Genomic DNA, 11,169 nt, shown 5'->3' on the forward strand with positions numbered 1-11,169 from the left:
CATTTGCAAATTACGTTCTTTACAAATTTGATCTATACTGAATTTCGCATTGTACAATAAAGTAATCCCTAGTTCAGTACAGTCTCCACCTACACGAAAATAATAAACATCAGACTGCTAGGCAAAGGGAAGCAACTCTTATGAAAAAGCTCTTGTATATGTTCAGATTAATGAGTCGTTTATGATAAATACTTATTGCTCTATTGAAGTTTATCCTACGACAAACCTACAAGAAACCAAGTTAATTTTTTTTACAATCTTTGCTTTACTTTCGTGTATGTCTGTGTGTTTTGCCTGCAGCCAGTCACCAAAGAAGGTTATCGTTTGGTTTTGCCCGACTGATGGAACAGCTAATATGTTTACCTTGATTTCTAGGAAAGTTTTGTGTAAACAAGTAAGCAAAATAGTTGCAAGACAGTCAACGAGATGTTTTACTGTCATAAAAGCATGCGTTTTAATCTCATTATTACAGCGAACATACCGCATGATCAATTTACATTTCATTTTACGTGTGGTCTTCATATCAACCAACAGTAAGTTAAGGATTAAGATAAAAGGATGGATTGCTATATGAGAACAATGTTATCCAAATGTTACGCGCTGTCTTGGAAACTTTACTGAAATTGTTCTAAGAGACATCTTCAGTAGGAAAACACGCCGATCAAATTCACCACTCACATGGACATGGTCATTTGCTACAGCTATATTTTTTAGACCTACACTAAATTATTCAGAGTAATTTTGCTCGGTTATTGGTTTATATCGATTTGTATATCATCATTGGGTGGCATTTTTACCGAAAGTCTATCTAAACCCTTAAAACGTGTAAAATTTCTCCGAACACTTTAGTTTATGTCCAAATACAGCTTTAACACATTCTCAGGCCCATGTGTCAGCACCGACTACAAACCCAGTAATGTTCACCCAGCATACCAGATTTCTCTTTAGTGACCTTTCTCAAGAATTACATAAATAAAAGTTAATATCGGAATATAATTTCGCATTATGCTGAAATTATTGTAGACAAACGTGAACAAAATGTTAAGGGAGGTGCTTTAATAATAAAATAAAATTCGTATCACGATCTGGCATTCGTAGACGTGAGCCACGTTAATCTACAGACATATGCACTCTGTATATATATATATAAGCCTTATGCATGCTATGTTCTATGGAGGCATGGGACCTAAGACAAATGCGGATGACAAAAAAATCGGACACAACGAAGGCATGTCGACAACCTTGAGAGAGGCACCGACAGGGAGCGATATTCACACAACACCAGCAGTAACCATAGTGATAGTTTTTTGACCATTGGTTTAGTGAGAAATTGTTATCAAATGATTTATTTCATGAAATATTAATGCAAGATAGAAAGTACATAATAATTTCATATATTGTTTTAAACCTATTATACAACGTGCGTTTAAGGGGATATGGGATAATCACTTACAAACAATGCAAACATACACGATTATATTGCTATAACATTATTAACACATTAATGCACTGTGTAAAAAAGGAAATTATAAACGAATTCCTGTTTCAAATATACAAATTTATAAACAAATCAGCTAGTTCTACGTCCCATGCGTATACCACAGAGACATTCGCCCCAGGCGAAGACGAGTTAGCTCCTAGTTGTCTGACCTTTGACGTGTGGCTAATCTATATCTTTGCATTTTCAAGTAAGAGACGCATATCATATTTGCACAGTTGGTATACGGAACGATCCGCACTGTTTTACATAGACTGATATAGGAACTCAAAGACGAAATGTTTCGGCTGATGGCTGGGTTGGTGGTGCTGGGCAGGGTATGGGGAGCCACAATGGCCCCGCCCTCACCAAATGTGCCTCCTAGGCGGCAACTAGACCCGGCAAACCTAGACAGTAAGTAAATAATATACAGTTACTTGTTAGGTGTGTAATGCTACTTGTTGGGTTTGTAGTGTTATTTGTTAGGTGTGTAGTGTTACTTGTTAGGTGTGTAGTGTTACCTGTTAGGTGTGTAGTGTTACATGTAAGGCATGTAGTGTTACTTGTTAGGCGTGTAGTGTTACTTGTTAGGTGTGTAGTGTTATTAGTCAGGCCTGTAGTGTTACTTGTTAGGTGTGAAGAGTTACTTGTTAGGTGTGTAGTGTTACTAGTCAGGTGTGTAGTGTTACTTGTTAGGTGTGAAGTGTTACTAGTTAGGTGTGTAGTGCTACTTGTTAGGTGTGAAGTGTTACTTGTTAGGTGTGTATTGTTACTAGTCAGGCCTGTAGTGTTACTTGTTAGGTGAGTAGTGTTACTTGTAAGGTACGTAGTGTTACTTGTAAGGTGAGTAGTGTTACTTGTTAGGGGTGTAGTGTTACTTGTTAGGTGTGTAGTGTTACTAGTCAGGCCTGTAGGTTACTTGTTAGGTGTGTAGTGTTACTAGTTAGGTGTGTAGTGTAGCTTGTATGATATGAAGTGTTACTTGTTAGGTGTGTAGTGTTACTAGTCAGGCCTGTAGTGATACTTGTATGGTCTGTAGTGTTACTTGTTAGGTGTGTAGTGTTACTTGTTAAGTGTGTAGTGTTACTTGTTAGGTGAGTACTTTTACTTGTTGAGTGGGTAGTGTTAATTGTTAGGTGTTTAGTGTTACTTGTTAGGTGTGTAGTGTTACTAGTCAGGCATGTAGTGTTACTTGTTAGGTGTGAAGTGTTACTAGTTAGGTGTGTAGTGCTACTTGTTAGGTGTGAAGAGTTACTTGTTAGGTGTGTAGTGTTACTAGTCAGGCCTGTAGTGATACTTGTATGGTCTGTAGTGTTACTTGTTAGGTGTGTAGTGTTACTTGTTGGGTGTGTAGTGTTACTAGTCAGGCCTGTAGTGTTACTTGTTAGGTGAGTAGTGTTACTTGTAAGGTATGTAGCGTTACTTGTAAGGTGAGTAGTGTTACTTGTTAGGTCTGTAGTGTTACTTGTAAGGTGAGAAGTGTTACTTGTTAGGTGTGTAGTGTTACTTGTTAAGTGTGTAGTGTTACTTGTTAGGTGAGTAGTGTTACTTGTAAGGTATGTAGCGTTACTTGTAAGGTGAGTAGTGTTACTTGTTAGGTCTGTAGTGTTACTTGTAAAGTGAGTAGTGTTACTTGTTAGGTGTGTAGTGTTACTTGTTAAGTGTGTAGTGTTACTTGTTAGGTGAGTACTTTTACTTGTTGAGTGGGTAGTGTTAATTGTTAGGTGTTTAGTGTTACTTGTTAGGTGTGTAGTGTTACTTGTTAAGTGTGTAGTGTTACTTGTTAGGTGAGTACTTTTACTTGTTGAGTGGGTAGTGTTAATTGTTAGGTGTTTAGTGTTACTTGTTAGGTGTGTAGTGTTACTTGTTAAGTGTGTAGTGTTACTTGTTAGGTGAGTACTTTTACTTGTTGAGTGGGTAGTGTTAATTGTTAGGTGTTTAGTGTTACTTGTTAGGTGTGTAGTGTTACTTGTTAAGTGTGTAGTGTTACTTGTTAGGTGAGTACTTTTACTTGTTGAGTGGGTAGTGTTAATTGTTAGGTGTTTAGTGTTACTTGTTAGGTGTGTAGTGTTACTTGTTAAGTGTGTAGTGTTACTTGTTAGGTGAGTAGTGTTACTTGTAAGGTATGTAGCGTTACTTGTAAGGTGAGTAGTGTTACTTGTTAGGCGTGTAGTGTTACTTGTAAGGTGAGAAGTGTTACTTGTTAGGTGTGTAGTGTTACTTGTTAAGTGTGTAGTGTTACTTGTTAGGTGAGTACTTTTACTTGTTGAGTGGGTAGTGTTAATTGTTAGGTGTTTAGTGTTACTTGTTAGGTGTGTAGTGTTACTTGTTATGTGGATAGTGTTACTTGTAAGGTGTGTAGTGTTACTTGTAAGGTGTGTAATGTTACTTGTTAGGTATGTAGTGTTACTTGTTAGGTGTGTAGTGTTACTTGTTAAGTGTGTAGTGTTACTTGTTAGGTGAGTAGTGTTACTTGTTGAGTGTGTAGTGTTATTTGTTAGGTGTGTAGTGTTACTAGTCAGGCCTGTAGGTTACTTGTTAGGTGTGTAGTGTTACTAGTTAGGTGTGTAGTGCTACTTGTTAGGTGTGAAGTGTTACTTGTTAGGTGTGTAGTGTTACTTGTTGGGTGTGTAGTGTTACTAGTCAGGCCTGTAGTGTTACTTATTAGGTGTGTAGTGTTACCTGTTAGGTGTGTAGTGTTACATGTTAGGCATGTAGTGTTACTTGTTAGGCGTGTAGTGTTACTTGTAAGGTGAGAAGTGTTACTTGTAAGGTATCTAGTGTTACTTGTAAGGTGAGTAGTGTTACTTGTTAGGTATGTAGTGTTACTTGTTGGGTGTGTAGTGTTACTTGTTAGGTGTGTATTGTTACTTGTTAGGTGTGAAGTGTTACTAGTTAGGTGTGTAGTGCTACTTGTTAGGTGTGAAGTGTTACTTGTTAGGTGTGTATTGTTACTAGTCAGGCCTGTAGTGTTACTTGTTAGGTGTGAAGTGTTACTTGTTAGGTGTGTAGTGTTACTAGTCAGGCCTGTAGGTTACTTGTTAGGTGTGTAGTGTTACTAGTTAGGTGTGTAGTGCTACTTGTTAGGTGTGAAGTGTTACTTGTTAGGTGTGTATTGTTACTAGTCAGGCCTGTAGTGTTACTTGTTAGGTGAGTAGTGTTACTTGTAAGGTATGTAGCGTTACTTGTAAGGTGAGTAGTGTTACTTGTTAGGGGTGTAGTGTTACTTGGTAGGTGTGTAGTGTTACTTGTTATGTGGATAGTGTTACTTGTAAGGTGTGTAGTGTTACTTGTTAGCTGTGTAGTGTTACTTGTTAGGTGTGTAGTGTTACTTGTTATGTGGATAGTGTTACTTGTCAGGTGTGTAGTGTTACTTGTTATGTGTGTAGTGTTACAAGTCAGGCCTGTAGTGTTACTTGTAAGGTGAGTAGTGTGACTTGTTAGGTGTGTAGTGTTACTTGTAAGGTGAGTAATGTTACTTGTTAGGTGTGTAGTGTTACTAGTCAGGCCTGTAGGTTACTTGTTAGGTGTGTAGTGTTACTAGTTAGGTGTGTAGTGTAGCTTGTATGATATGAAGGGTTACTAGTTAGGTGTGTAGTGTTAGTTGTTAGGTTTGTAGTGTAGCTTATTAGGTGGATAGTGTTACTTGTTAGGTGTGTAGTGTTACTTGTTAGGTGAGTAGTGTTACTTGTAAGGTATGCAGTGTTACTTGTAAGGTCTGTAGTGTTACTTGTAAGGTGTGTAGTGTTACTTGTAAGGTGTGTAGTGTTACTTGTTAGTTGTGTAATGTTATTAGTCAGGCCTGTAGTGTTACTTGTTAGGTGAGTAGTGTTACTTGTTAGGTGTGTAGTGTTACTTGTTGGGTGTGTAGTGTTACTTGTTAAGTGTACAGTGTTACTTTTAAGGTATGTAGTGTTACTTGTAAGGTGAGTAGTGTTACTTGTTAGGTGTGTAGTGTTACTAGTCTGGCCTGTAGTGTTACTTGTTTGGTGTGAAGTGTTACTTGTTAGGTGTGTAGTGTTACTAGTCTGGCCTGTAGTGTTACTTGTTAGGTGTGAAGTGTTACTTGTTAGGTGTGTAGTGTTACTTGTTAGGTGAGTAGTGTTACTTGTTAGGTGTGTAGTGTTACTAGTTGGGTGTGTAGTGTAGCTTGTATGATATGAAGTGTTTCTTGTTAGGTGTGTAGTGTTACTAGTTAGGTGTGTAGTGTAGCTTGTATGATATGGAGTGTTACTTGTTAGGTGTGTAGTGTTACTTGTTAGGTGGGTAGTGTTACTTGTAAGGTGAGTAATGTTACTTGTAAGGTATGTAGTGTTACTTGTAAGGTCTGTAGTGTTACTTGTAAGGTGTGTAGTGTTACTTGTTAGGTGTGTAATGTTATTAGTCAGGCCTGTAGTGTTACTTGTTAGGTGAGTAGTGTTACTTGTTAGGTGTGTAGTGTTACTAGTTTGGTGTGTAGTGTAGCTTGTATGATATGAAGTGTTACTTGTTAGGTGTGTACTGTTACTAGTTAGGTGTGTAGTGTAGCTTGTATGATATGGAGTGTTACTTGTTAGGTGTGTAGTGTTACTTGTTAGGTGAGTAGTGTTACTTGTTAGGTATGTAGTGTTACTTGTTAGGTGTGAAGTGTTACTTGTTAGGTGTGTAGTGTTACTAGTTTGGTGTGTAGTGTAGCTTGTATGATATGAAGTGTTACTTGTTAGGTGTGTACTGTTACTAGTTAGGTGTGTAGTGTAGCTTGTATGATATGAAGTGTTACTTGTTAGGTGTGTAGTGTTACTAGTCTGGCCTGTAGTGTTACTTGTTTGGTGTGAAGTGTTACTTGTTAGGTGTGTAGTGTTACTAGTTTGGTGTGTAGTGTAGCTTGTATGATATGAAGTGTTTCTTGTTAGGTGTGTAGTGTTACTAGTTAGGTGTGTAGTGTTGCTTGTATGATATGAAGTGTTACTAGTTAGGTGTGTAGTGTTAGTTGTTAGGTTTGTAGTGTAGCTTATTAGGTGGATAGTGTTACTTGTTAGGTGTGTAGTGTTACTTGTAAGGTGAGTAATGTTACTTGTTAGGTGTGTAGTGTTACTAGTCAGGCCTGTAGTGTTACTTGTTAGGTGTGTAGTGTTACTTGTTAGGTGTGTGTTGTTACCTGTTAGGTGTGAATGATTGTTATGTATTGTGTAAGAATGTGTTTTGTGTGCAATCTAAAACACTGACACTATGCTGTCGCTGGACAGCATATTACTGTACATTGCATGTTTACTTCTGACTGAAAGGCCCGGATATAACGATATATCGGTCGTAGCTACATGTATATTAATCACCGGCTTTTCCAAAGGATAACACTGACCACACTGGGCGTAGGCATGTCTTGTCATGTCACTTTCAACTAATCAGGGTATTAGTTGACTTAACATCCCCTTAAAGTCTATAAGTGATTCTTTACTAATATTGGTAGGTCTGCCGTTTTATTTGATGGGAAACGTTCGAAGACAGATTGTTGAGGGTCGTGGTTTTTCCTTGACCGGGAATGATCACCTTGATGTTATAAAATTAATACAAAATAAATTCAGTGACTTAAAGGTTAATAAAATCCGTCTAGTCCTTACAGTTGTATTCAAATGGTCATTTGTCTATGTTTACAGTATCATCCTTTGATATCTGTTACTTGAAAATGTGAAATTCCGTATTTTACCTGGCTGATGTAGCTTTAAATACTTTGTACTTTATGTGTGACTGTTAAATCTGTGTGTCAGGTTTAAACAGACAAGTAAGGATGGCTTTACTGACCAAAGTGACCACTGAACTGGAGTCAAGCAAGACACACATGGCGAGTCTCCAGCCACAACTGACCGACTGCCAGAAACATGTGAACAACTCGCTCGGTCATTGTCTTAAGTGTGTGGACAACGCCTGTCTGGAAAAGTGAGTGCTCATCACCGATGCGTTAAACATTATGATGTTGTACAACAATGAAAAGTACACACGACCCGTCAGTCAATCCGGATAAATCTTGTCCGTCATTAGTTTGTGTTTTATAAATTTCATGTTTCCGGAACATACACATGTTTGTATTTTACCCAAGCGTACGGACAGGTCATTACAGTTATAAAAGACGGCGGGTCAGATATTAAAAATAGTTGACAGTCATTTTCAACCCTAGTCCATATTGTTAACTTTGAATTCGGACGATATTATTATTACTGATGAAATGAGACAGGTTGTGAAGTTCAAAAAGTATTAAAAATATCGTTGTAGGTGATTATATTAATTTCATAAAATTAATTCCTTATTATTACAGGTTTAAACAGTGTCATTCTTTGACCTTCAACATGCAATCACCTGGCGGGATGTCCGTATCCAGCAATAATGTGAATGGACAGAGTCAAGTGACCGTCTGCGCATTGACCAGTGGTCAGTTTACCCGCACGTGTTCCACTATTATGAACCCTGCCGGTTTCATGGTCAACTCTATCTCTCAGATTGGCAACAACCTTCGGATTAACCTTGGGAGGGTTTACGGTGACCTTGGAAATACGGTTGTAGGGAACTTCGTGGGAGGTCTGACAAATGTGGCCAATAACGTTGTTCGAAACATGACGGATGCGGAGAAGGCACAATTACAGCAGACAATGGCTCACCTGAGTCAGTCTCTCTCTACCATGGGACATCACATAGGACAGGGTGTTCAGCAGTCTATGAATCAAATGCAGAGTAACCTAGGCCACATGAACCAGAACATGCAAAACTTCGGGCAGTCGATGTCACAATGGGGACAAAACTTCGGCCAACAGCTATCACAGTCTCTCTCACACATGTTCGGTAAATAACTTCTGTAATTGCCTATGCTTCTAAAAAATGGAAAATATTGAGTGATAATGGTTCAAAGGGATACATTGTTAAATTATCGTCTTTCAGTTAAGATGATTTTCTTATTGTCACTACGGGTTTTTTTGTAAAGAAGCTCCGCTCAGCAAGCGGGTTGTGTGATTGCTGAACCGTCAAAATGAAAATATGTTATTAAATGTCACGTGTCTATCAAATGACATGACGTGTGATTGAATAAATTGTGTACTTCCCAGTTCTTCCGAAATCTTCAAACATTTTGTTTTTTTTGACTAACTGTCTCTCTATCGAAGTCGTTTGTTCTGATCGTGCTATTATACCTTCTTACAGACGGAAGCTTCCTGGGCAGGAGACGGAGGGCAACACAAGAATGTACCTTCCTGTTCGGGGACTTGCATCAGAACTGTGCTAGTCTGACGTCACAATGCTCCTCGTGTCCTAGCAACCGAGATGAAACCATGGAAGCAGGTAATATACCAAGTATGAAATATATATAAATACATGTATTCATGTAGGTAACCAAGTGTGTACTCAATGAAACGAAATATAGAAATGTTTGCATTGTACAGTATAAATACATGTATTCATGTAGGTAACCAAGTATGTACTCAATGAAACGAAATGTAGAAATGTTTGCATTGTATAAATACATGTTTTCATGTAGGTAACCAAGTATGTACTCAATGAAACGAAATGTATAAATGTTTGCATTGTATAAATACATGCATTAAGATACGCTTGCCTTGTATAAATAAAGGTTTAAATCTAGGTATTTTGGGATACCTGCCTGCATAAATGAATGAATTAAGGAATTGACTTGGATTGTGTTTAGATATGCTTGTCTTGTACAGTATAGTTATATATATTTAGGTATGGGTTTGGTTAGTGTATTAAGTACGTCTGTATTAAATAAAGTATTGTATTTCGGTACGCTTGGCTTCCATGTTTCGTTTGTATTTAGATATGCTTGTGGTGTATTAAGTTCTATCTATTTGGGACTTGCCTTCAAGAAAAGTTTGCCTTCTGTTGGTTGTATTTCGTGTTTGCAACAGCAATATCTCGCCATATTCATTGCAATTGCTTAACTATATTGAGTTTCTAGTAGTCTGATTTATTTTCATTTTCTCTTCATAACGTGACGATCTACAGTGTGTGGGAAGGATCTTGTAGACAGGGTCAAGGCCGTGCAGAAATCTATGGATGAAATGAATCAAATTTACGAAGAGGTGATCAACGCCCAAAACATCATCACCAAGGTAACAAATAGAGCTATTGCCATATAAGGACTTGTCTCCATGTGTGTTGTGTATGTTCCAATACTAGAGGCGTTAAGTTGGTGTAATTACCTCCTTGCGATTGCGCGGATCTAACACCGGCTTTAGAGTGCTACCTCACTGAAATATCATGCCAAAGGTACCAAGCATAGCGCTCCATTCGATCTCAATATCCGGACAGCGGATGAACCATTTATTGAGCTTACCCGATATGCCTAACAATAACTACTATTCTGAAATACTTGGTATGTCCCGACTCCACAACAGAACCCATCACAGTGTGAATATGCTTTGTAATATTGTCAAAAGTGAGGCAGCGCAAAGGGAGGCGTTACCAAATAAAAAAAGATATATAATGGAAGTACAAGGAAAGATTTATTTAATTAATTTTTCTGGAGTTACGATATTTGATAAAATGTATATTTGTTGAAACAATTTACAATATTGTTTGTAAATCTTGATCTCTTCCACAGGTCGAGTTCGATGACGTCATGATTGATCCAACGATGGCGTCTTACGGCAACGTACACATAATGGCGAACATCAGAGGAATACCGACAATGTTTACGATGAACACCGTCCTTCAACTTCACGACATCGCAGCTTCCGGTACACCTATCGCGCAGCAAGTCTGGAAAGAATGGGCTGTTCGAATGACAACACCGTGATGTCATAACCGGAAATGCAAAGAAGTTTTATTGGATGTGCATCCTTGTTGAGTTTTTAGATTTTAGTTTCTTTGACAAATCCCTGTTAACGTTCTAAATATATCGTAATAAAGAAAAATAGACTGTCTCTGTTACCAGGAATATTAAAGATTTCATTAAAATATTTCCGGCCTTTTTCATATCTTTTAGAGATCTTGAAGGCTACATCTGATGTAAGAGCGTACTCTGAGAAACCTGTTTGAACAGTGGGATTGTCAAAAAAGTAATCTGAATATATTTTCTACAATTGAAATTAGCAAGAAACTAGAAACAAAGTGAGCAGAGGCTCAAAATATACTCCCACCCTGCTTCCCAACCCCAACCTCGCTTTGCCCGTGACACTTGACCCTTTCACCTTGACCGATGACTGTCACAATGTAATCGGATGTAGTCTGATTGAGTACAAAATACAATATTGTTGAGGTGTTTGTGAGATAACTAGTACACAAGTAGAACATTCGTATAATCCTCAGCATGCACGGACAAATTGCCTGTATTAACTCATCTGATATTTTTGTTAGCCTGCTAATAAATATACAATTACATAGAATACTACATAATTTTACCCTAGTAAAGATAGGGGAGGTGGTGGGTATGCAAATAAAAATGGCTTTTTACCTTTACCCTTTGCTCTTTCTTCTAAGTCTTTGTGTGGGAGTCACGTGACCTATATTCAGAAACTTCCGCCAGGCCTCATCATGTTGTCACGTGACTTATGTGCATATCCAAGCGTTATATAATTATTTATCTATTTATGACAAAATTACAGACATATATGACATAAAATTATATCGCTCCATGGCAAAGCTCTTAATGTTTTCGTAAATATCTCTCATAAGTATCAAATTGAAATTAAAACTACTTCTGATTTTGTTTG

General features: G+C 37.8%; 1 protein-coding gene across 1 annotated transcript; it reads left to right on the forward strand.

Annotated features, from left to right (window-relative positions):
• The first annotated feature begins 1,667 nt into the window (after positions 1-1,667).
• Positions 1,668-10,416, forward strand: LOC110455118. The gene is made up of 6 exons (XM_021505068.1): positions 1,668-1,891; positions 7,222-7,390; positions 7,767-8,287; positions 8,642-8,779; positions 9,461-9,567; positions 10,059-10,416. Exons 1-6 carry the CDS (start codon positions 1,777-1,779, stop codon positions 10,251-10,253), a joined length of 1,245 nt encoding a protein of 414 aa, XP_021360743.1. The 5' UTR covers positions 1,668-1,776; the 3' UTR covers positions 10,254-10,416.
• Positions 10,417-11,169: the final 753 nt, after the last annotated feature.

This window comes from Mizuhopecten yessoensis, unplaced genomic scaffold, assembly GCF_002113885.1.
Source record: "Mizuhopecten yessoensis strain PY_sf001 unplaced genomic scaffold, ASM211388v2 scaffold8131, whole genome shotgun sequence".
Classification (NCBI taxonomy): domain Eukaryota; kingdom Metazoa; phylum Mollusca; class Bivalvia; order Pectinida; family Pectinidae; genus Mizuhopecten; species Mizuhopecten yessoensis.